The sequence below is a fragment of the Bos indicus genome, chromosome 12 (genome assembly GCF_029378745.1).
Source record: "Bos indicus isolate NIAB-ARS_2022 breed Sahiwal x Tharparkar chromosome 12, NIAB-ARS_B.indTharparkar_mat_pri_1.0, whole genome shotgun sequence".
In the NCBI taxonomy this organism is placed as follows: domain Eukaryota; kingdom Metazoa; phylum Chordata; class Mammalia; order Artiodactyla; family Bovidae; genus Bos; species Bos indicus.
In genome coordinates, this window is record NC_091771.1 from 16,239,521 (window position 1) to 16,260,531 (window position 21,011).

General features: G+C 41.2%; 2 protein-coding genes across 8 annotated transcripts in view; one reads left to right on the top strand and one right to left on the bottom strand.

The window, feature by feature from the left end:
• LCP1 (lymphocyte cytosolic protein 1) overlaps window positions 1-1,484 on the bottom strand; it is a 104,858-nt gene extending 103,374 nt beyond the window's left edge. The window contains exon 1 of the mRNA XM_019971245.2: window positions 1,378-1,484. The gene's annotated coding sequence lies outside the window, so the exon portion shown is untranslated. The remainder of the gene's footprint in view (window positions 1-1,377) is intronic.
• A 76-nt stretch (window positions 1,485-1,560) lies between these two features.
• The window catches only part of LRRC63 (leucine rich repeat containing 63), a 34,489-nt gene continuing 15,038 nt past the window's right edge, over window positions 1,561-21,011 (top strand). For 4 of the 7 annotated variants that reach the window (XM_070800067.1, XM_070800064.1, XM_070800065.1 and 1 more), the window contains exons 1-6: window positions 1,561-1,863; window positions 2,497-2,734; window positions 7,306-7,521; window positions 13,925-14,596; window positions 15,532-15,600; window positions 19,446-19,606. In XM_070800067.1, the coding sequence (XP_070656168.1) occupies window positions 2,650-2,734; window positions 7,306-7,521; window positions 13,925-14,596; window positions 15,532-15,600; window positions 19,446-19,606 (1,203 nt within the window). In that variant the 5' untranslated portion in view covers window positions 1,561-1,863; window positions 2,497-2,649. The other 3 variants (XM_070800066.1, XM_070800070.1, XM_070800068.1) reach the window with 3 other exon arrangements.

Sequence of the window (21,011 nt, forward strand, 5' to 3'; positions counted from 1 at the left end):
TGCAATCCTAAGCATAAATTTCAAAGGCCAAGCACTGGTGGGTAAAACTTAATCTCAGTAGTTCTTGCAGTTCAAACAACTTTTATGAGGACAGAGGGGGTAAAAAGTGCAAGTGTTAAGTCTCTCAGTCAAGTCCAACTCCTTGCCACCCCATGGACTCTAGCCCGACAGCTCGTTTGCCCATGGGATTCTCCAGGCAAGAATACTGGAGTGGGTAGCCATTCTCTTCTCCAGGGGATCTTCCTGACCCAGGGATGGAACCCATATCTCCTGCATTGCAGGCAGATTCTTTACTATCTGAACCACAAGGGAAGCCCCAAGAGGATAGGAACCCGGCTCTATCTATTGGAACATAAACCTTTTTTATGGGTAAAAATATAAACATCTTTCACACTTACAAAAAATGCACAACACATATTACTTGAGATAAAATCTAGCAAATCAGATTTGCGTATTGTCAACTCTCTCATCTTGCTGAGAAGCTAATTCATCTATGCAGTGGATACAGACAAAAATGGAATAAATTCATGGTCTGGGGCAGCAGTGTAATCGGGACATAGCTATTTTAAAATTAAAAGAAACCACATGCAAAGGAAAAGAAGGTGCAGAATATTTCCCAGAATCTGATTAAATACTTTTTTGACTTTTCCACTTTTTAAAATTGACTATTTAAAAATGTATGCTTGTTCCTACGGAGAAAAAGGAAGAGTAGTTAGGGAGAAAATCTTCAAATATCCCTAAAGTTACAAAGATTTACACACAAGTCTCATCTTCCAACAGCTGTTACTAAAGTTCCTACACTTGTAAAATAAAGCACAACAAAACACAAGACTGGAAGGAAACTCCATCTACTTTACTTTCTGAGTTGGGATTCACACACCTGCCTAATGAATTTTCTCTCTCACACTTTCTCCCTCAAATCTCCAAAGAGACGTATGCACATTCATGCAAACACACACGATGTATCAATTACTGGACATGCAGGTTCATCAACACCACGACCCAGGTCACAAATCACGAAATGAATCAGGATAAATAACGAGGGCAGTGAGAAATGGGTTTCTTTCAAAGCCCGCTCGATCCTTTTATGCCCTATTTCTTTCTACAAGTTTCCTCTTCAGCGAAGAACTTTAAAGGATCAGGAAGACAAAACAGGTTGCATTAAAAGAAGAGAAACAGAATGCTCGCTATTCTGGAGCCCTGCAAAATCAGCCAGGCGACTAAGGCTGCGCAGAAGTGCAGGACGAAAGAACACCAGCCCGGACCCTAGATACCCGAGTTAAGCATCTTGCAAGTGAGAAAAGTAAATACATGATAGTGGTCACTGTCATTAAGAATAAAAGCAGTAATAACGATCGTCACCACGGGGTTCCGTACAGCAGGTGCACGTGGAGAGGGCTTCTCCTGCAGTCGCGCACAGCGGCCGACGAAGGCTAGAGGGCTCCGCGCGCGCCGCCCGCTGGGGCGGGACCAGCTGAGCGGGGCTCCGCGGGCGGGTGCGCGCCCCGCCCGGCCCCGCCCTCCCTCCTGCGCCTGCGCGCCCGGCAGAAGGGACGTGGGTATTGGCTTCTGGTTGCTAGGAGACTTGCCCGCTTGGCCCCACCTGGCCGGCGGGTGAAGGTGACCTGGGTGAGTGCTTTCTTTCGGGACAGCATCCCGCCGGAAGACCTGCGACCTCACTTCACCTTAATCTGCCTCCGTTCCCAGGAAGAGGAGATTAAAAAAGGAAAAGCTGATTGTTTTGAAAAGCAGCTGATTGCCCTAAAGGATAGCATCGGGGTCCAACTTTTCCAGGCACCTCTTCCAAAAATAAGAACGGGAAATTACCAGCATCAAGTGGGACGTACTACCAGGAAACAGATCGTGAGTGCTTGCGTGCCAAGTCATCTTTGGAGGGGTATAAAGCAGGCCATTTGTGCTCCGGAGCGTACCCGTCTAGACTGACAACAGAATAGCCATGTACTAGGCTCTTTGATACGACGAAGCACACAATATTTGGTTCGATCTTCAGGCATCATTTCTAAACAGTACTAATCGGGACTGGGATTGTAGAAAATCTCATTATATTGAAGGCATTTTATTTGGGGGTTAAATAGTTACGGGCCAACTGTAGTGACTGAATTTAAAATAAGTCATTATTACAGAAAGAAAACAACTTTTTGGTGAAGAGTTAGATATTGTGGATTTTCAGAGGCCATGGAGGGACTTCCTCACCTTTTTTGACGAAAAACTCTTCCTAGTTTATAAATTGATAACATTTTGGAGGTAGAAGAGAAAATGAGTGTCATTTCTACCATTCTGGAAAAGCAGTATTTACTAGCTGAAATAACACTGCCAGATTGAATTTTTGGTTAACATTTGAAATTTTAAGATGGTCCTGATTGGTAATAGTCTATGTATTTTTACATTTTGTGTTAATTATAAGCCAAAATTTTATCTAGATTCTTTCTATAAGACTTAAGGAATTGTTTTTCTTACCCTCTTTTTCTTTTACAGAATTCTGCTTGGACTCAGTATAGTATTAGCACGGAATGATTTTCATTAGGATTTAATCTGGATTCGAATGAATTTTTCAGCAACAATTGAAACATATTCAAAAACTTTTAAGTTCTTCACCCATAGCTGTGACAAATAGTGCTTATTATTAAAATGCAAAAACACCCACAACTTCTTCGAAGACCTTTACCTCCAAATCTCCCTAAGCTGTCTTTATGTCAGAAGAAAGTCCATGCAGGTATGTGTATTAATCAGATATGTTATTAGCTTTTTTGGTTTTTCATAGAATTTTCTCAACCTGCACAGTTCAGCATCACAGTAAAGACACTCACTGGGGACTTCCCTGGTGGTCTAGTGGTGAAGACTCCAAGTTGATAATGCAGGGCCCCCAGGGTTTGATGCCTGGTCAGGGAACTAGATCTAGACCCCACATGTTGCAGCAGCCAAATAAATAAATATAAAGATACTCACTAATGACTACAACTTACAGATTTTTGTGTAATATGGTAACATCTAATTCAAATTACAAATACAGTTGATTCTCATTTTTTGTGGATTCTGTAGGAGTGAATTTACCTAACTGCTAGAATCCATTTGTAATCCCCAACCCAGAACATTGTACTATGTTTTGTCTTTTTAACTTCAAAATATACCATGAAGAACACTTTGGAGCAGTATATGGAGCTCTTTCTCTCTCCTTTTATAATAGTGAGACTGTGTGCAGCAAGAGGGCGTATATGGTAATTCTTGGATACAGCCAAGGCAGTGAAAGCATACATATTCCCAACAGTGGTGGGAACAGGATACTGCTCTGCCTTCTTGTTTTAGCTCCCATAAACAGCTGCCACCTTTCCGGTATAAATAGTGCCATAATTTCTGAATTCTGTACTTTTGGTTGGTGATTTAATTGTCTAAAATAGCCCCCAAGAAGGCTATGATGTGCCTTCCAGAGAGAACATATGCTTTAGATAACCTTCCTTCAAGCCTGAGTTACAGTGTTGTTGGCTGAAAGTTCAGTGTTGATGAATCAACAATCTAAAGTGTCTTTAAATAGGAGCATACTTAAAACAAGGTTGTGTGTATTGATTGGTTGCTGATAATGTTGAGATCAGAGGCTTGCAGGAACCTGACCCTGTATTTCCCCAAGAAATAATAGCTCAGTGTTGGATAATTCAGTGCTTACTGAGATAGAGAACAGAACTGCCCTGAATCATGAGAATTGACTGTATTTATAAGCACAGTGCTAAGAACTGGAGATATAATAGTGAGTAAAACAAACTCTGCCAATTCTCTTTATTAGTTACCCTTTGGTGAGATCCAACAATCATATAATTAAATGTAAAATTACCCTGTGATAAATGCTATGAAGTAAAGGAGAGCCACTTATGATTATAACTTTATATAATACTCTTAATCCTCTATTTCTCTATATGGTATATATTGACTCCTTACTGATAAGCAATGATAAAATTAGCATACATCCTTTTCTTCCCCCTTTTCTTTCTCTTCTATCACCTGATTTTAGTTGATTATATTAATTATTTTAGTGTCAACATTTATAAGCATATTAAAATATGCTTAGTCTATAACTTGATGTACAGTGCTAAATCCTATTGATGCATGGCCATAAAAGATGTGTGAATCAATACACCTATGTTATATACAATTTTCTTTCCTACATTTCCCACCTACTTTTGTTATATCATTTCTATATATTTCTACAGTGTTTTATATTTCTGCATTTACAATCTGTTCTATAATAGTAATACCCACAGTTATATAGATATACTTCTCACTACCAGTTCTTTGGCTGTAGTTTTCCATTTGTTTTTCTGTTGAAGTTCATCATCTAGCACAGAGTTTCTCACTATTGCCATTTTGAGCTGGATAATTCTTTTTATGGTGGGGAGGGGGGTGGGTAGGGGGAGTGCAGGGATGGATCATCTTGCTTTGGCAACTCGGATAGTTAATGACCTTGACTGTTATTAATCCTATGTCCCCAAAGGCTCTTGGCAGAGTACTTTGTATGTAATAGGTGTTCAAAATACTTGTTGAATGAATGAATGAATGAATACCTAAAATGTCTGAAGTACGATTTATAAAAATGAGTAGTCAAATATCGAAATAAAATTGAAATAAATATGTACAATTGGCATACAACACTAAATGCTGTAGAGAATTAATGACATGAATCTGGTCCCTGTCTTTCAGGACTTTTCAAGACCTTTAGTTAAACTCTATTGTATGTATTGATATGCATGCAATGAGAACCTAAAATAACAATACAAAGCAGCATAGAATTTATGTCCAATTAATGGTACAGACAGCAGTAGTTCATAAATGTGAGAAACCCTGGGGCAGCAATGGGGTATGAGCTAAGACTTGAGAAATTAGTAAAAGTGAAGTGAAATATATTTAATTATAAATAAATTATATATTTAATTATAGAGGTATAGTTTTTGACGGCAGAATAGTCTATTGGAAAAGTAGAATTTTAACATTCTAAGAGAAAAAATAAAATAGAAATCATGGGGAAATGTATCCCAAAATAGGGAAGTCTGAACTGAGAAGACAGATATCATCTTCATTGAGCAGATTTCCCTAAGCACCTCTTCTCTTTGCATCCAGTCAGAGTACTTTCCTTTATGGTCCCAGAGTATCCCCGACCTACCCTCTGCTGACCTCTAATTCTCTAGTTTAACTGTTTCTGCCTAGTAGTATCTGTTGCTCAGTTGTGTCTGACTCTTTGCAACCCCATGGGCCATAGCCCACCAGCCTCCTCTGTCCATGGGATTTCCCAGGCAAGAAGACTGGTTGTTTAGTCACTAAATCGTGTCCTACTATTATTGTGTCTGACTAAATAGTCAGAACCAACTATTTTCTGACCCCATGGACTGTATCCCTCCAGGCTCCTCTATCCATGGTATTTTCCAGTCAAGAATACTGGAGTGAGTTGCCATTTCCTTCTTCAGGGGACCTTCCTGACCCAGCGATCAAACCTGAGTCTGCTGCATTGCAGGCAGATTCTTTACCACTGCGCCACCTGGGAAGCCTATTTTCTATATTAAATTGCAAGACCTTTGATGGGAGTAAGATTTCTGCTGTGTAATTGTACTCTCAGCACTATGTGTACAGCTAGCACATGTAAAAAGGTGAAAAAGTGTTTGTCTCTCAGTCGTGTCCAACTCTTTGCAACCCCGTGGACTATAGCCCATCAGGTTCCTCTGTCCATGGGATTCTCCAGGAAAGAATATTGGAGTGGGTAACCATTCCCTTTTCCAGGGTATTTTCCTAACCCAGGGATCGAACCCGGGTTTCCTGCATTGTAGGTGGATTCTTTACTGTCTGAGGAGGTGTTAAATGTTTGTTGAATTAATTAATGAGAACAAAAAGTATGGGTTGTGTTAATCAAGAAAGGTGGATTGTATTGGCTTGGTAATATCTTACATAAAAAACCCTGAATTTTAGCCATCCAATATAAGGTTTAAGGTATACTTTGAAAGAAGAAAATGATTTAAATTGGTTAGTAAGAGAAGGTGTTACACACTGTTTGATCAAGACAAAAAACTCAGGTCTGCCTAAAAAAAGAACAGTGTCAGAAAAGGAAAAGTGATCTCACTCAATCTAATAAGTAACTATTCTAAGCAATAATAATAACAATGTATTGGGTGAGTATAGTACAGGGATAAATGGAATGGATGACAGCAATTTTATATGGAAAGGAGGGAAGAATTGGGACTACACTGTTAAAAAGATACTGACCATCGCCAATAAGCAGTGTAGTGTTTGTTGAAAGTAGACTTGGATTCATTGTAAATATCTATTGCAAACTCTAGGGCAAGCATTTAAAAGAATTTTATAAGTGTAATTGATATGCTAACAGAGGAATAAAACCGAAGGACAGAAACTGACTCATAAAATTCTCAACTAAAACCAGAAAAGATAGAAGAAGAACGGAAGATTTTTAAAGAGATGGCAAAGTAAAACAGCTGCAACAAATAGAAAACTTTACAAATGTGGCCGATGTTAAGTCAGCAATGTCAATCATTTGTTAAAATGTGAATGGTCTAAGTATGCCAATTAAATGGTAGAAACTGTCACAGTAGATAAGAGACAAGAGCTAATTACATATTGTCTGCAAGAAACTCCCTTTAAATATAAAAATGAGTCAGTCAGTTCAGTCGCTCAGTCGTGTCCGACTCTTTGCGACCCCATGGACTGCAGCACACCAGGCCTCTCTGTCCCTCACCAACTCCTGGAGTTTACTCAGACTCATGTCCATTAAGTCAGTGATGCCATCCAACCATTTCATCCTCTGTCGTCCCCTTTTCCTCCCACCTTCAATCTTTCCCAGCATCAGGGTCTTTTCAAATGAGTCAGCTCTTCGCATCAGGTGGCCAAAGTATTGGAGTTTCAGCTTCAACATCAGTCCTTCCAATGAATATTCAGGACTGATTTTCTTCAGGATGGACTGGTTGGATCTCCTTGCAGTCCAAGGGACACTCAAGAGTCTTCTCCAACACCACAATGGAAAAGCATCAATTCTTTGATGCTCAGCTTTCTTTATAGTCCAACTCTCACATCCATACATGACCACTGGAAAAACCATAGCCTTGACTAGATGGATCTTTGTTGGCAATGTAATGTCTCTGCTTTTTAATATGCTGTCTAGGTTAGTTATAACTTTTCTTCCAAGAAATAAGTGTCTTTTAATTTCATGGCTGCAGTCACCCTCTGCAGTGATTTTGGAGCCCCCCAAAATAAAGTCTGCCACTGTTTCCACTGTTTCCCCATCTATTTGCCATGAAGTGATGGAGCAGCGGATGCGCGGCACAGGAGTGGCCAAGAGAAGCTACCCCACATCCAAAATCAGGAGCAGCCAAGAGGAGCTACCCCATGTCCGAGGTCAGGAGCAGTGGCCAAGAGGAGTTACCCCACGTCCAAGGTCAGGAGTGATGGCCGAGAGGAGATACCCCACGTCCAAGGTCAGGAGCAGCAGCCGTGAGGAGATGCCCCACATCCAAGGTAAGGAGCAGCAGCTGCACTTTGCTGGAGCAGCCGTGAAGAGATACCCCATGTCCAAGGTAAGAGAAACCCAAGTAAGAGGGTAGGCACTGAGAGTGGGCATCAGAGGGCAGACAGACTGAAACCACAATCACAGACAACTAGCCAATCTGATCACATGGACCACAGCCTTGTCTAACTCAATGAAACTAAGCCATGCCGTGTGGGGCCACCCAAGATGGGTGGGTCATGGTGGAGAGGTCTGACAGAATGTGGTCCACTGGAGAAGGGAATGGCAAACCACTTCAGTATTCTTGCCTTGAGAACCCTGTGAACAGTATGAAAAAGCAAATAGATAGGACACTGAAAGAGGAACTCCCCAGGTTGGTAGGTGCTTAATATGCTACTGGAGATCAGTGGAGAAATAACTCCAGAAAGAATGAAGGGATGGAGCCAAAGCAAAAACAATACCCAGTTGTGGATGTGACTGGTGATAGAAGCAAGGTCCGATGCTGTAAAAAGCAATATTGCATAGGAACCTGGAATATTAGGTCCATGAATTAAGGCAAATTGGAAATGGTCAAACAGGAGATGGCAAGAGTGAATGTCGACCTTCTAGGAATCAGCTAACTGAAATGGACTGGAATGGGTGAATTTAACTCAGATGACCATTATATCTACTACTGTGGGCAGGAATCCCTTAGAAGAAATGGAGTAGCCATCATGGTCAACAAAAGAGTCCGAAATGCAGTACTTGGATGCAATCTCAAAAACGACAGAACCATCTCTATTCATTTCCAAGGCAAACCATTCAATATCAAGATAATCCAAGTCTATGCCCCAAACAGTAACTCTGAAGAAGCTGAAATTGAACAATTATATGAAAACCTACAAGACCTTTTAGAACTAACACCCAAAAAAGAAGTCCTTTTCACTATGGGGGACTGGAGTGCAAAAATAGGTAGTCAAGAAACACCTGGAGTAACAGGCAAATTTGGCCTTGGTCTACAGAATGAAGCAGGGCAAAGGCTGATAGAGTTTCACCAAGAGAATGCACTGGTCATAGCAAACACGCCCTTCCAACAACACAAGAGAAGACTCTACACATGGACATCACCAGATGGCTGACACCGAAATCAGATTGATTATATTCTTTGCAGCCGAAGATGGAGAAGCTCTATACAGTCAGCAAAAACAAGATCAGGAGCTGACTTTGGCTCAGATCATGAACTCCTTATTGGCAAATTCAGACTTAAATTGAAGAAAGTGGGGAAAACCACTAGACCATTCAGGTATGACCTAAATCAAATCTCTTATGACTATACAGTGGAAGTGAGAAATAGATTTAAGGGACTAGATCTGATAGACAGAGTGCCTGATGAACTATGGACAGAGATTCATGACATTGTATAAGAGACAGGGATAAAGACCATCCCCAAGAAAAAGAAATGCAAAAACGCAAAATGGCTGTCCAAGGAGGCCTTACAAATAGCTGTGAAAAGAAGAGAAGCCAAAAGCAAAGGAGAAAAGGAAAGGTATACCCATTTGAATGCAGAGTTACAAAGAATAGCAAGGAGAGATAAGAAAGCTTTCCTCAGTGATCAGTGCAGAGAAATAGAGGAAAACAATAGAATGGGACAGACTAGAGATCTCTTCAAGAAAATTAGAGATACCAAGGGAACATTTCACGCAAAGGTGGGCTCAATAAAGGACAGAAATGGTATAGACCTAACAGAAGCAGAAGATATTAAGAAGAGGTGGCAAGAATACACAGAAGAACTATACAAAAAAGATCTTCACAACCCAGATAATCATGATGGTGTGATCACTCACCTAGAGCCAGACATCTGGAATGTGAAGTCAAGTGAGCCTCAGGAAGCATCACTACAAACAAGGCTAGTGGAGGTGATGGAATTCCAGTTGAGCTATTTCAAATCCTAAAACATGATGCTGTAAAAGTGCTGCACTCAATATGTCAGCAAATTTGGAAAACGCAGCAGTGGCCACAAAACTGGAAAAGGTCAGTTTTCATTCCAATCCCAAAGAAAGGCAATGCCAAAGAATGCTCAAACTACCACATAATTGCACTCATCTCACACTCTAGAAAAGTAATGCTCAAAATTCTCCAAGCCAGGCTTCAGCAATATGTGAACCGTGAACTTCCAGATGTTCAAGCTGGTTTTATAAAAGGCAGAGGAACCAGAGATCAAATTGCCAACATCTGCTGGATCACCAAAAAAGCAAGAGAGTTCCAGAAAAACATCTATTTCTGCTTCATTGACTATGACAAAGCCTTGGACTGTGTGGATCACAATAAACTGTGGAAAATTCTGAAAGAGATGGGAATCCCAGACCACCTGACCTGCCTCTTGAGAAACCAGTATGCAGGTCAGGAAGCAACAGTTAAAACTGGACATGGAACAACAGACTGGTTCCAAATAGGAAAAGGAGTACGTCAAAGCTGTATGTTGTCTCCATGCTTATTTAACTTATATGCAGAGTACATCATGAGAAATGCTGGGCTGGAAGAAGCACAAGCTGGGATCAAGATTGCTGGCAGAAATATCAGTGACCTCAGACATGCAGAAGAAACCACCCTTATGGCAGAAAGTGAAGAAGAACTAAAGAGCCTCTTGATGAAAGTGAAAGAGGAGAGTGAAAAAGTTGGCTTAAAGCTCAACATTCAGAAAACGAAGATCATGGCATCTGGTCCCATCACTTCATGGGAAATAGATGGGGAAACAGTGGAAACAGTGGCAGACTTTATTTTGGGGGGCTCCAAAATCACTGTAGATGATGATTGCAGCCATGAAATTAAAAGATGCTTACTCCTTGGAAGGAAAGTTACAACCAACCTAGACAGCATATTAAAAAGCAGACACATTACTTTGTCAACAAAGGTCCATGTAGTCAAGGCTATGGTTTTTCCAGTGGTCATGTATGGATGTGAGACTTGAACTATAAAGAAAGCTGAGCATCAAAGAATTGATGCTTTTGAATTGTGGTGTTGGAGAAGACTCTTGAGAGTCCCTTGGACTGCAAGGAGATCCAACCAGTCCATCCTAAAGGAGATCAATCCTGGATGTTCACTGGAAGGACTGATGTTGAAGCTGAAACTCCAGTACTTTGGCCACCTGATGCGAAGAGTTGACTCATTTGAAAAGACCCTGATGCTGGGAAAGATTGAAGGTGGGAGGAGAAGGGGACAACAGAGGATGAGATGGTTGGATGTCATCACCAACTCAATGGACATGAGTTTGGATGAACTCCAGGAGTTGGTGATGGACAGGGAGGCCTGGCATGCTGCAGTTCATGGGGTGGCAAAAAGTCGGACACGACTGAGCAACTGAATGGAACTGATGGGACCAGATGCCATGATCTTCGTTTTCTGAATGTTGAGCTTTAAGCCAACTTTTTCACTCTCCTCTTTCACTTTCATCAAGAGGCTCTTTAGTTCTTCACTTTCTGCCATAAGAGTGGTTTCTCCTGCATATCTGAGGTTACTGATATTTCTCCCGGCAATCTTGATCCCAGCTTGTGCTTATCCAGCCCAGCATTTCTCATGATGTACTCTGCATAGAAGTTAAATAAGCAGGGTGACAATATACAGCCTTGACGTACTCCTTTTCCTATTTGGAACCAGTCTGTTGTTCCATGTCCAGTTTTAACTGTTGCTTCCTGACCTGCATACAGATTTCTCAAGAGGCAGGTCAGGTGGTCTGGGATTCCCATCTCTTTCAGAATTTTCCACAGTTTATTGTGATCCACACAGTCCAAGGCTTTGGCATAGTCAATGAAGCAGAAATAGATGTTTTTCTGGAACTCTCTTGCTTTTTCGATGATCCAGCGGATGTTGGCAATATGATCTCTGATTCCCCTGCCTTTTCTAAAACCAGCGTGAACATCTGGAAGTTCATGGTTCAAGTACTGTTGAAGTCTGGCTTGGAGAATTTTGAGCATTACTAGCGTGTGAGATGAGTGCAATTGTGCAGAAGTTTGAGCATTCTTTGGGATTGAAATGAAAACTGACCTTTTCCAGTCTTGTGGCCACTGCTGCGTTTTCCAAATTTGCTGACATATTGTGTGCAGCACTTTCACAGCATCATCTTTCAGGATTTGAAATAGCTCAACTGGAATTCCATCACTTCCACTAGCTTTGTTCGTAGTGATGCTTCCTAAAGCCCACTTGACTTCACATTCTAGGATGTCTCGCTCTAGGTGATTGATCACACCATTGTGATTATCTGGGTGGTGAAGATCTTTTTTGTACAGTTCTTCTGTGTATTCTTGCCACCTCTTCTTAATATCTTCTGCTTCTGTTAGGTCCATACCATTTCTGTCCTTTACTGAATCTGTCTTTGCATGAAATGTTCCCTTGGTATCTCTAATTTTCTTGAAGAGATCTCTAGTCTTGCCCATTCTATTGTTTTCCTCTATTTCTTTGCATTGATCACTGAGGAAGGCTTTCTTATCTCTCCTTGCTATTCTTTGGAACTCTGCATTCAAATGGGTATATCTTAAGGACAGAGAAAGATACTCATACTAATACTAATCAAAAGAATTCTGGAGTATCTATGTTCATTGGCTTTAAAAAAAAGTATTTATTCATTTGTTTGCAAGTTGCTGAGTGCAGGATGTAGCTCCCCGACCACTGATCAGACCTGATCCCCCTACCTTGAGAGCCCAGAGTCCTAGACACTGGACCACTAGCAAAGTCCTAGCGTGTTTTCTTATTTGTTGAATTTAAGAGCTCTTTATTTGGATGCAAGCCCTTTATCAGATGTGACATCTCTCTCCCAAGGCTTTTCTAGTCACTTTCATCTATTAGCCTTGTCTCATTTTTAGATACTAAACCACAGTGAAGTCAAGTCGCTCAGTCGTGTCCGACTCTTTGCGACCCCATGGACTGTAGCCTACCAGGCTCCTCTGTCCATGGGATTTTCCAGGCAATAGTACTGGAGTGCATTGCCATTTCCTTCTCCAGGGGATCTTCCCGACCCAGGGATCAAACTTGGGTCTCCCTCATTGTAGACAGATGCTTTACCGTCTGAGCCACCAGGGAAGTCCTATTAAACCACAAGTCCAATCTAAATCGATACTTTCATCTAGCATGCAGTTAAACCTTGCCCTTTCACCCAACTCAGACTAGGTCTGCTAATTTTTAGACAAGCCCAGAGAAATACCTTGTTCTTTTGCTTCTCTTGCCTCACTCATAATTTCTGGTATTTTCATCGGTGGGGGCTATGGGGGAGGAAGAGTTAAGGAGTTAAGAGTGAATGTGACCGTCAGTCCTGAGTCTCTGCACTGCTCCCCCTCCCCCCCCCCCCCCCAGCCAAATGCCAGGAGGTAGAGGTCAAGTAGCTTTAAGGATTCTCTTGTCTTCCTGCAGTTGGGACACAGCACTGGAAGGGCCGAATCATTTTTGTTACTCTGTAGGTGTATGAGGGTGGGGAAACCATGGTAGGGAGTGGTGAGATATTATTTTCTCCTTGTGGCATACACTCCTGTTCTCTATAGATGATTTAGACCCTAACTTGGTTGGAAGTGGGGATAAATCCTTCTTCCACCCACCATAAGGAGAGGAAGATCAGGGAAACACAAAACACTCCAAGAGCTCTATTCAGAGAAAATTCTCTCTACAAATACAGATCAGGCTCTTGCCATCTCTAATGTACGAACAACAGGTGAGAGTTGGTCTTGCTTTGGCCATCTCTTTGGCCAAATCTTGCCTTAACGAATCTACTGTCTCCTCATTAGAATACTGAAGTGCTCATCATTTATTGTGCTCAACTGAGACAATAGACAAAAATGTCATTTAACATTCCATCACATCAGAAAGAGAAAGGATATAGCGAAGTCCCTAAGAATGCAGGCACATTGCATTTTCTGGACCTAAGAGAGAAAAGAATACTTCTGGTTGTAACCCGGATGAACTTGTGGTACCTTTAGCCAGCATCAGAATGCTATCATGCTCAAAAGACTCCTTGGTCTGACATCTGGCTTTGAAAAGAAATGTAAATCCTTCCTCAAAGAAGTTTCAGATGAGGAAGAGATAATGATAAATAATAAACAACCCAACTTCAAGCCATTTTAACCTTCTATATTGCCAGAGATTTTAGTGGCAACTGTTCAAAAATCTCCCTTTATGTCATGCTGTTCTCCATCCATTCTATTCTTCTAAGAATAGCTCCATACTCTAACACAGTTTAGCCTTTTTAGTTCTCCAGTTATTCACTCAAACTTTATCCCTGTTAGCTAAACAAAAGTCCTGATAATTGAGTGAGTATTACAGAAACATTTTAAGAAGGTGAGGGAGGGTGAGTGGATTAAAAAAGCTATGAATGCTAATACATTAATAGTTTTGCTCCTGACACCTTGATAAACATAATCTAATTCTGCTTTCTTTTTTCTTTTTCTGGTTTAGTCGGGACTGGTGAAACTAGCCTACCACATGTACACTTCGTTCAAGAAAAAACCACTTCATTTGAAAGAGATAAAACTAGTTTTCCTGTCGTTCCAAGGGATCGAGCACAAACCCCTGTCAGTATTCAAAACCTCTTCCTTGATCATCATGTACAACAAAGAGTGATGACTATTTCAACAACTAGAAAATCTTCTAAGCAAGTCTATTGGCACATTCCAGAGACTGCTACTGGTTCCATATTTTTCCCCAGGTGTCGTTCAGCTTCAGCTCGGGTTTTTGGGAAAGAAATAAGCAAAATGGAAGGTCCAGAGAAATCAGAAGGGCCATTAAAAATACAAAACATTTACGCCAGCATTTTAAAAGACATTCTGATTCTCTCTTCGGAGTTCTCCAGAGTTCCAAGTGCCACTCCTTCAGCGCCTAGTCCCAAGCTCAAGGAGGTTCACTCCGACCACTTTTTACAAGAGAGCAACATCTATACTTTTAAGCAGCCCCTGTTTCGTTTAAGCGCAACAGTGCCGATCCCTGTACCGAGGACGCCTGTGAAAGCCCGTCAGTGGTCTGACCGTGTACGCAGCCGAACGGTGACACTCAATATTACTGATTTCCCAGGTCCCATGCTCATACCGTCACCAGTTTTACCGAGGAAACCTCTAAGACAGTCTGTGATAGGTAAATCCAGTCTGGAGATGGTCTGTAATAATGGGGTCAAGTAGAGCAAAGGCAGAGGTGCATCCCAGCACATGGTGGTTCCCGCTTGGGTTTGCAGGATAGAATGACGGGATTCCTTTTCGCCTGTATGTTTAATAGATGGGGCAGAATGCAGTGACAGGAATCCTGACCTTGCCGGTCTGGCAAGGACAGACTGGAAGCTCCACCCCCGACGGTGGTGATGGGAACCAGATCAAGCCTTTCAAAGGGTCAGTTCAGTTCCGTCGCTCAGTCGTGTCCGACTCTTTGCGACCCCATGAGTCACAGCACGCCAGGCCTCCCTGTCCATCACCAACTCCCGGAGTTCACTCAGACTCACGTCCGTCGAGTCGGTGATGCCATCCAGCCATCTCATCCTCTGTCGTCCCCTTCTCCTCCTGCCCCCAATCCCTCCCAGCATCAGAGTCTTTTCCAATGAGTCAACTCTTTGCATGAGGTGGCCAAAGTACTGGAGTTTCAACTTCAGCATCATTCCCTCCAAAGAAATCCCAGGGCTGATCTCCTTCAGAATGGACTGATTGGATCTCCTTGCAGTCCAAGGGACTCACAAGAGTCTTCTCCAACACCACAGTTCAAAAGCATCAATTCTTCGGTGCTCAGCCTTCTTCACAGTCCAACTCTCACATCCATACATGACCACGGGAAAAACCATAGCCTTGACTAGATGGACAGAAGCTCATAAAAAGGAGCAGTAGGAATGAATGGGCCTCTGTAAGGTGGTTTTGATGAACTCTAGAAGCAGAATGCCAGTGCAGATGGATGCCTTCCTGGGTGCATTTTTTTCCATGGGTAACCTCAATTCATTAAAAGATGAACAATTATAATAATGTCCTAACATCCTCAACATGAAATTTCATGCACATCTAACCATGGTCCTATTTTAATTTTTTTTCTAGAAAGCCGTGTAACAGAACACGAACATATAGAAACTGTCCCAAAGCAAAGCATGCTGAGCCTACATGAAGGTAAATAGAAGGTTTATATTGTTCTTTAAAAAATTATATGTATGATTCTCTCGCCATGGAAGTATTTGTGATTTTGTGCATTTGTGTATATGTGTGTGATTCACATATATGTCACACCTCATTATCAGTCCTTAAACTATTTACTCAGCAACTTTTTTTTTTTTTTTTAATTTATTTGGCTGTGCCGGGTCTTGGGTGCAGCATGCAGGATCTTCAGTTACAGCATGCGGAATCTAGTCCCCTGACCAGGGATGGAATCTGGGCCCCCTGTATTTGGAACACAGTCTGTACCACTGGACTGCTACAGAAGTCCCCAGCTACTGTGTTTAAAGTGCTGACTATAAACCCAACTTTGTACTGATGTTGGGATCATAAAAGCTAGAGTATTCTTAATCTGAGTGGGGAAGACTGATACGGCATCATGACAGCTCCTTGCCATGTGCCAGCACTGTTTTAAATGCTTTGACCTTAGTTACTGAGCAGAAACAAATGAAAAATCGTGTTTAAAGAAAGATTACTTCATCCTACACCTCACATTATTTCTATAAGCAATTTCACAAATAGTGTGTAGTTAACAGTTCACAGTTTTCAGGTACACAAAGAAAGACAAAATGAATGGGAACTGGCAGAAAGAGTAAGCAGTAGAAACGGACCCACAGGTGTTAAGGGTGTTGGGTGTCTCTAAACTGGGCTTGCGCTGGACAACGCACTAAGGAACACAGCAGGAAACATCGGCTGAGACGCTAAGTGAGCATGAATTTTACCAGTTGCACAGGAGACAATTCATAAAGTTTTCAAGTTCTGTTGAAGTGCAAGGGCTTTGGTAAGCTTTCAGCTGAAGACCCAGAGGACCCATGCCTTGGCAATAAGAATGGTGTTTGAGGAGAAAGGACAAAACTAAAATAGGTTATCCCCTACAAAACTCAAAACCAATCCTTGATAAATCACAGTGATACTTCCTGTCCAGTCAAAGAAAACCTAGAGACAGATGATATTGTCCAGACCCTTTAAAGTTGTTATCCAGAATGTCCAGCTTTAAATTGTAAAATCACAATTTTTTTCAACATCCTAGAAACAGGATAAAATGTCTGAAAACCAGTAGAAAGAAATAGGTAATAGGATGAGAATCGCATGTTCAGATACTAGAATTTTCAAACAAGGATTTTAAAATAATTGTGATTACTATGTTGAAAAAAAATAGTTGGAGAATTTTATCAGAGAACAAAAATTTTTGTTTTTAAAAATAATCACATAAAATTTTAGAACAGGAAGCATAACATAACAAATTAGTGATTCAATGGATGGGTTTAGTAGGAGATGGTGGCTCAGATAGTAGAGAATCTGTAATGCAGGAGACCCAGGTTTGATCCTTGGGTTGGGAAGATCCCCTGGAGAAGGGCATGGCTCCCCAGCCCAGTATTCTTGCCTGGGAAATCCCATGGACAGTGGAGCCTGGCGGGCTGTAGTCCTTGAGATCTCAGAGAGTCAGACACAACTGAGTGGCTAACACTTTTCAATCTCACACTTTACACAGAAGAACACTCCAACCATAAAACTTTCTTTTTTCCTCAGTTGTATTGAGATATAATTCACATGTAACTCTGTATACATTTAAAGGGAACAGCACACTGATTTGATACATGAATATATGGTAAAATGATTACCACAATAAATTTAGTTAATACCCATCACTTCACAATTTTTTCTTGTGATGAAAATTTTAAACTTTACTCTCTCAGCAACGTTCAGATGTAGTTTCAAATATTTGTGTGTAATATCATTAACTGTAGCAACCACAGGGCTGTCTGCGCACACTAGCCTTCTAGCCACTCCTGTCCCTGTCTGTGACATAAATTACCTTCTGGGTGTCCTCCATGTCACGTGGGTGTGTGTGCTTAGTCGCTAAGCTGTGTCCGACTCTTTGCAACCTCATGGACTGTAGCCCACCAGGCTCCTGTCTATGGGATTCTGCAGGCAAGAATACTGGAGCGGGTTGCTATTCCCTTCTCCAGGGGATCTTTCTGACCCAGGAATTGAACCCTCATCTCCTGCATTTCCTGCATTGCAGGCAAATTCTTTACCACTGAACCACTGAGAAGCCCCTCGATATCATAGGCCTGAACAAATCAGGTTAGCGTCTCTAACTTACAGAGTTTATTCCTCTCTGATGTTTCCCTCTTTGAAAGTTCCAGGTGAGTTTTAGCATCCTCAGATCCTTCAGAGATCTGTCAGGGAATTTCTAACCACCTCTGCCGCCTCCATCTCCCTACCTTTCAATCAAAAACCAACTGTGTAAGCTTAGCTATGAGTGTGGGTGGACAGAAAGCAGGCCGCAGACTAATGTCTTCACTCATTTTCCATTCCTGTCGCTCTAGTCCCTCCCACAAGACAAGGAATCTCTGTATCACATCATACGTCTTCATTCTGTGGCTAACTTTCACATCTGTTGATCTGAAGTGGGTCTATTTTAGAAATTAACAACTGAACATTGTTGTCTCTGGTCTAGCATGCCCCATTTCTTTTCACTGAAGCATAATATAAGAGCTGCTGAGATGATAACATTTGTTGGCACAAGTAATACAGCAAGAATGGCTGGGAATGTAAAATATATTTCAAAATATCTTCCTGCCACTCCTGGCTGTCTGCTTAAATAAGACTTAAAAAAAAAGATAGTTCTATTTATTTATTTTTGGCCAAGCTGCATGTGGGATCTTAGTTTTCCAGCCAGGGACTGAACCACCACTCCCTCACCCCCTGAATTTGAAGTTCAGAGTCTTAAACACTGGACCGCCAGGGAAATCCCTTGAGTAGACCATTCTTGAGGAAAGGTGAAACCCACAAGGATCATGATAAAGTAAATGCAGGTGGTTGCTGTGTGGCTACTCCTGAGTTGTTTAGGTTTTTATTTTCCTTTCCCTGTGTGAGGTCTTCAAACCGAGTTACATAGGGTATTGGAATCATGTGTCAAGGTGATACTAAGGAAAAAAGCAAGATTGCTCCTTGGGATGTGGTCTCTATCTGAGATATATTTATATGATGCCCTTTCTTCATTTTGTGAAGCAAGAAGTTGTTTCTGTAATTCATTGTAAAATCAGATATTTTTATATATAGTACAAAAGTCTGATGGAATCTAAATTATTGAGGTAGAAATCTAGTAGCTTATGGTTTTCTTTTTGAAAGACATCTGCGCTATCTAATATTAAAAAGTTTGGCCAGTAGAACCAACTGAGGTTGGGTGGATGAAGGTTGTAGGGAATTTCTAACATGAGGTTTGAAGATTAAAAGGAATCTCTTCCAAAGGATGTATCTAGGTAACCTACTTCTGTTGACTTACTGGGCTTTTCTGGTGGCTCAGATGGTAAAGAATCTAGGAGACCCAGGTTTGATCCCTGGGTCAAGAAGATCCCCTGAAAAGGGAATGGCTACTTGTTCCATGTGCTTGCCTGGAGAACTCCATGGACTGAGGGATCTGCAGGCTACAGTCCATGGGTTCCTAAGAGTCAGACACAACTGAGTGACTAACACCTTCACTTTTCACTGCTGTCATAGAAGCTTCCATGGTGGCTCAGTGTTAAAGAATCTACCTGTAATGCAAGAGATGCAGGAGATGCCGGCAGTCCCTGGGTTGGGAAGATACTCTGTTGAAGGAAATGGCAACCCTTTCCAGTATTTTTGCCTGGGAAATCCCATGGACAGGGGAGCCTGGAGATCACAAACAAGTCTGACATGATTTAGTGACTAAACAACAATAGCAACAATTGTTACAATACAAAAATACCTTTTAAGTTTCATTCTAAGTGATGACGCATTTATGTTTCACGTTTTGTTTTGTTTTGTTTATTTAGGTAGCATTAAATCTAAAAAAATAGAACCCACCGTGGCACCTGTCATACAAGGTGAAGGTTTCAAGACTGTTGTGGCAACACGCTATGAAACAATAGTAGCCATGACCAACCTGGCCATAATAAACTGTCAAATCCATGGAAGAAATGCACTTAATCTTAAGGTATGCTGGATACTTTTAATGGCAATTTCCTGTTGTATTGTCAGGTATTTTTTCTTTAGGTTTCCTAACTTAGGTTACTCTCCATGGTATTGAAGGAATAACATGAAGTGGTTGGGGCAATGGAGTTGTATAGTAAGAACAGTTTTGTGTTCTCTGGAAGTTAACTTGGTATCAATCCAAACTAGATGATTTAAACTTAGGGTGCCAATTTAATTTTTATGGTAACCATTCCTAAGAAGCTGTCTATAAAATATACACAAAAGAGCATGAGAAAGGAATCAACATGACAGATTACAAAAAATTAATTGAATGCCAAGGAGGTAGTAATGGAGTGAACGAGGAATAGCAACAACAGCAAAATTCTAGAAAGGCAAAACCATGGTGACAGTAACGCTGTCAGTGCTTGTAATGGTTTTGGGGGGAGGGAGGGAAGCATGAACAGCAGGAGCAAAGGGGTTTTTTAGGGAAGTGAAATTATCCTGTATGATTTAATATTATCATAATGGACACATTTCATTATACACCTGTCAAGACCCATAGAATCTATGACACAAAGTTTGGACTCTGACATAAATTTTGGATTTAGGTTGATAATGATGTGCTAATGTTAGTAATGTTCAAAATTCTTCAAGCTAGGCTTCAACAGTACATAAACCGAGAACTTCCAGATGAACAAGCTGGATTTAGAAAAAGTTGAGGAACCAGAGATCAAACTGTTGGATCATAGAAAAAGCAAGAGAATTCCAAGAAAAAACTTCTGCTTCATTGACTACGCTAAAGCCTTTGACCGTGTGGATCACAACAAACTGGAAAATTCTTCAAGAGATGGGAATACCAGACCACCTAACCTGCCTCCTGAGAAACCTGTATGCAGCACAAGAAGCAATGGTTAGTTAGAACCAGGAACTAGTTCAAAATTGGGAAAGGAGTACATTAAGGCTCCTTGTATATTGTCACCTTGCTTATTTAACTTCTATGCAGAGTACATCATGCACATTGCTGGACTGGATGAATCACAAGCTGGAATCAAGATTGCCAAGAGAAATATCAACAATCTGCAAATGATACCACCCTAATAGCAGAGGGTGAAGAGGAAATAAACAGCCTCTTGATGAGGGTGAAAAAGGAGAGTGAAAAAACTGGCTTGAAACTTAACATTCAAAAAACAAAGACCATGGCATCTGGTCCCATCACTTCATGGCAAATAGAAGGGGAAGAAGTGGAAACAGTGACAGATTTCATTTTCTTGATTTCTCCAAAATCACTGTAGACTGTGACTGCAGCCACAAAATTAAAAGACACTTGCCCTTGAAAAATAAGCTGTGACTAGCCCATATAGTGTATTAAAAGAAGAGACATCACTTTACTGCCAAAGATTTGTATAGTCAAACCTATGATTTTTCCA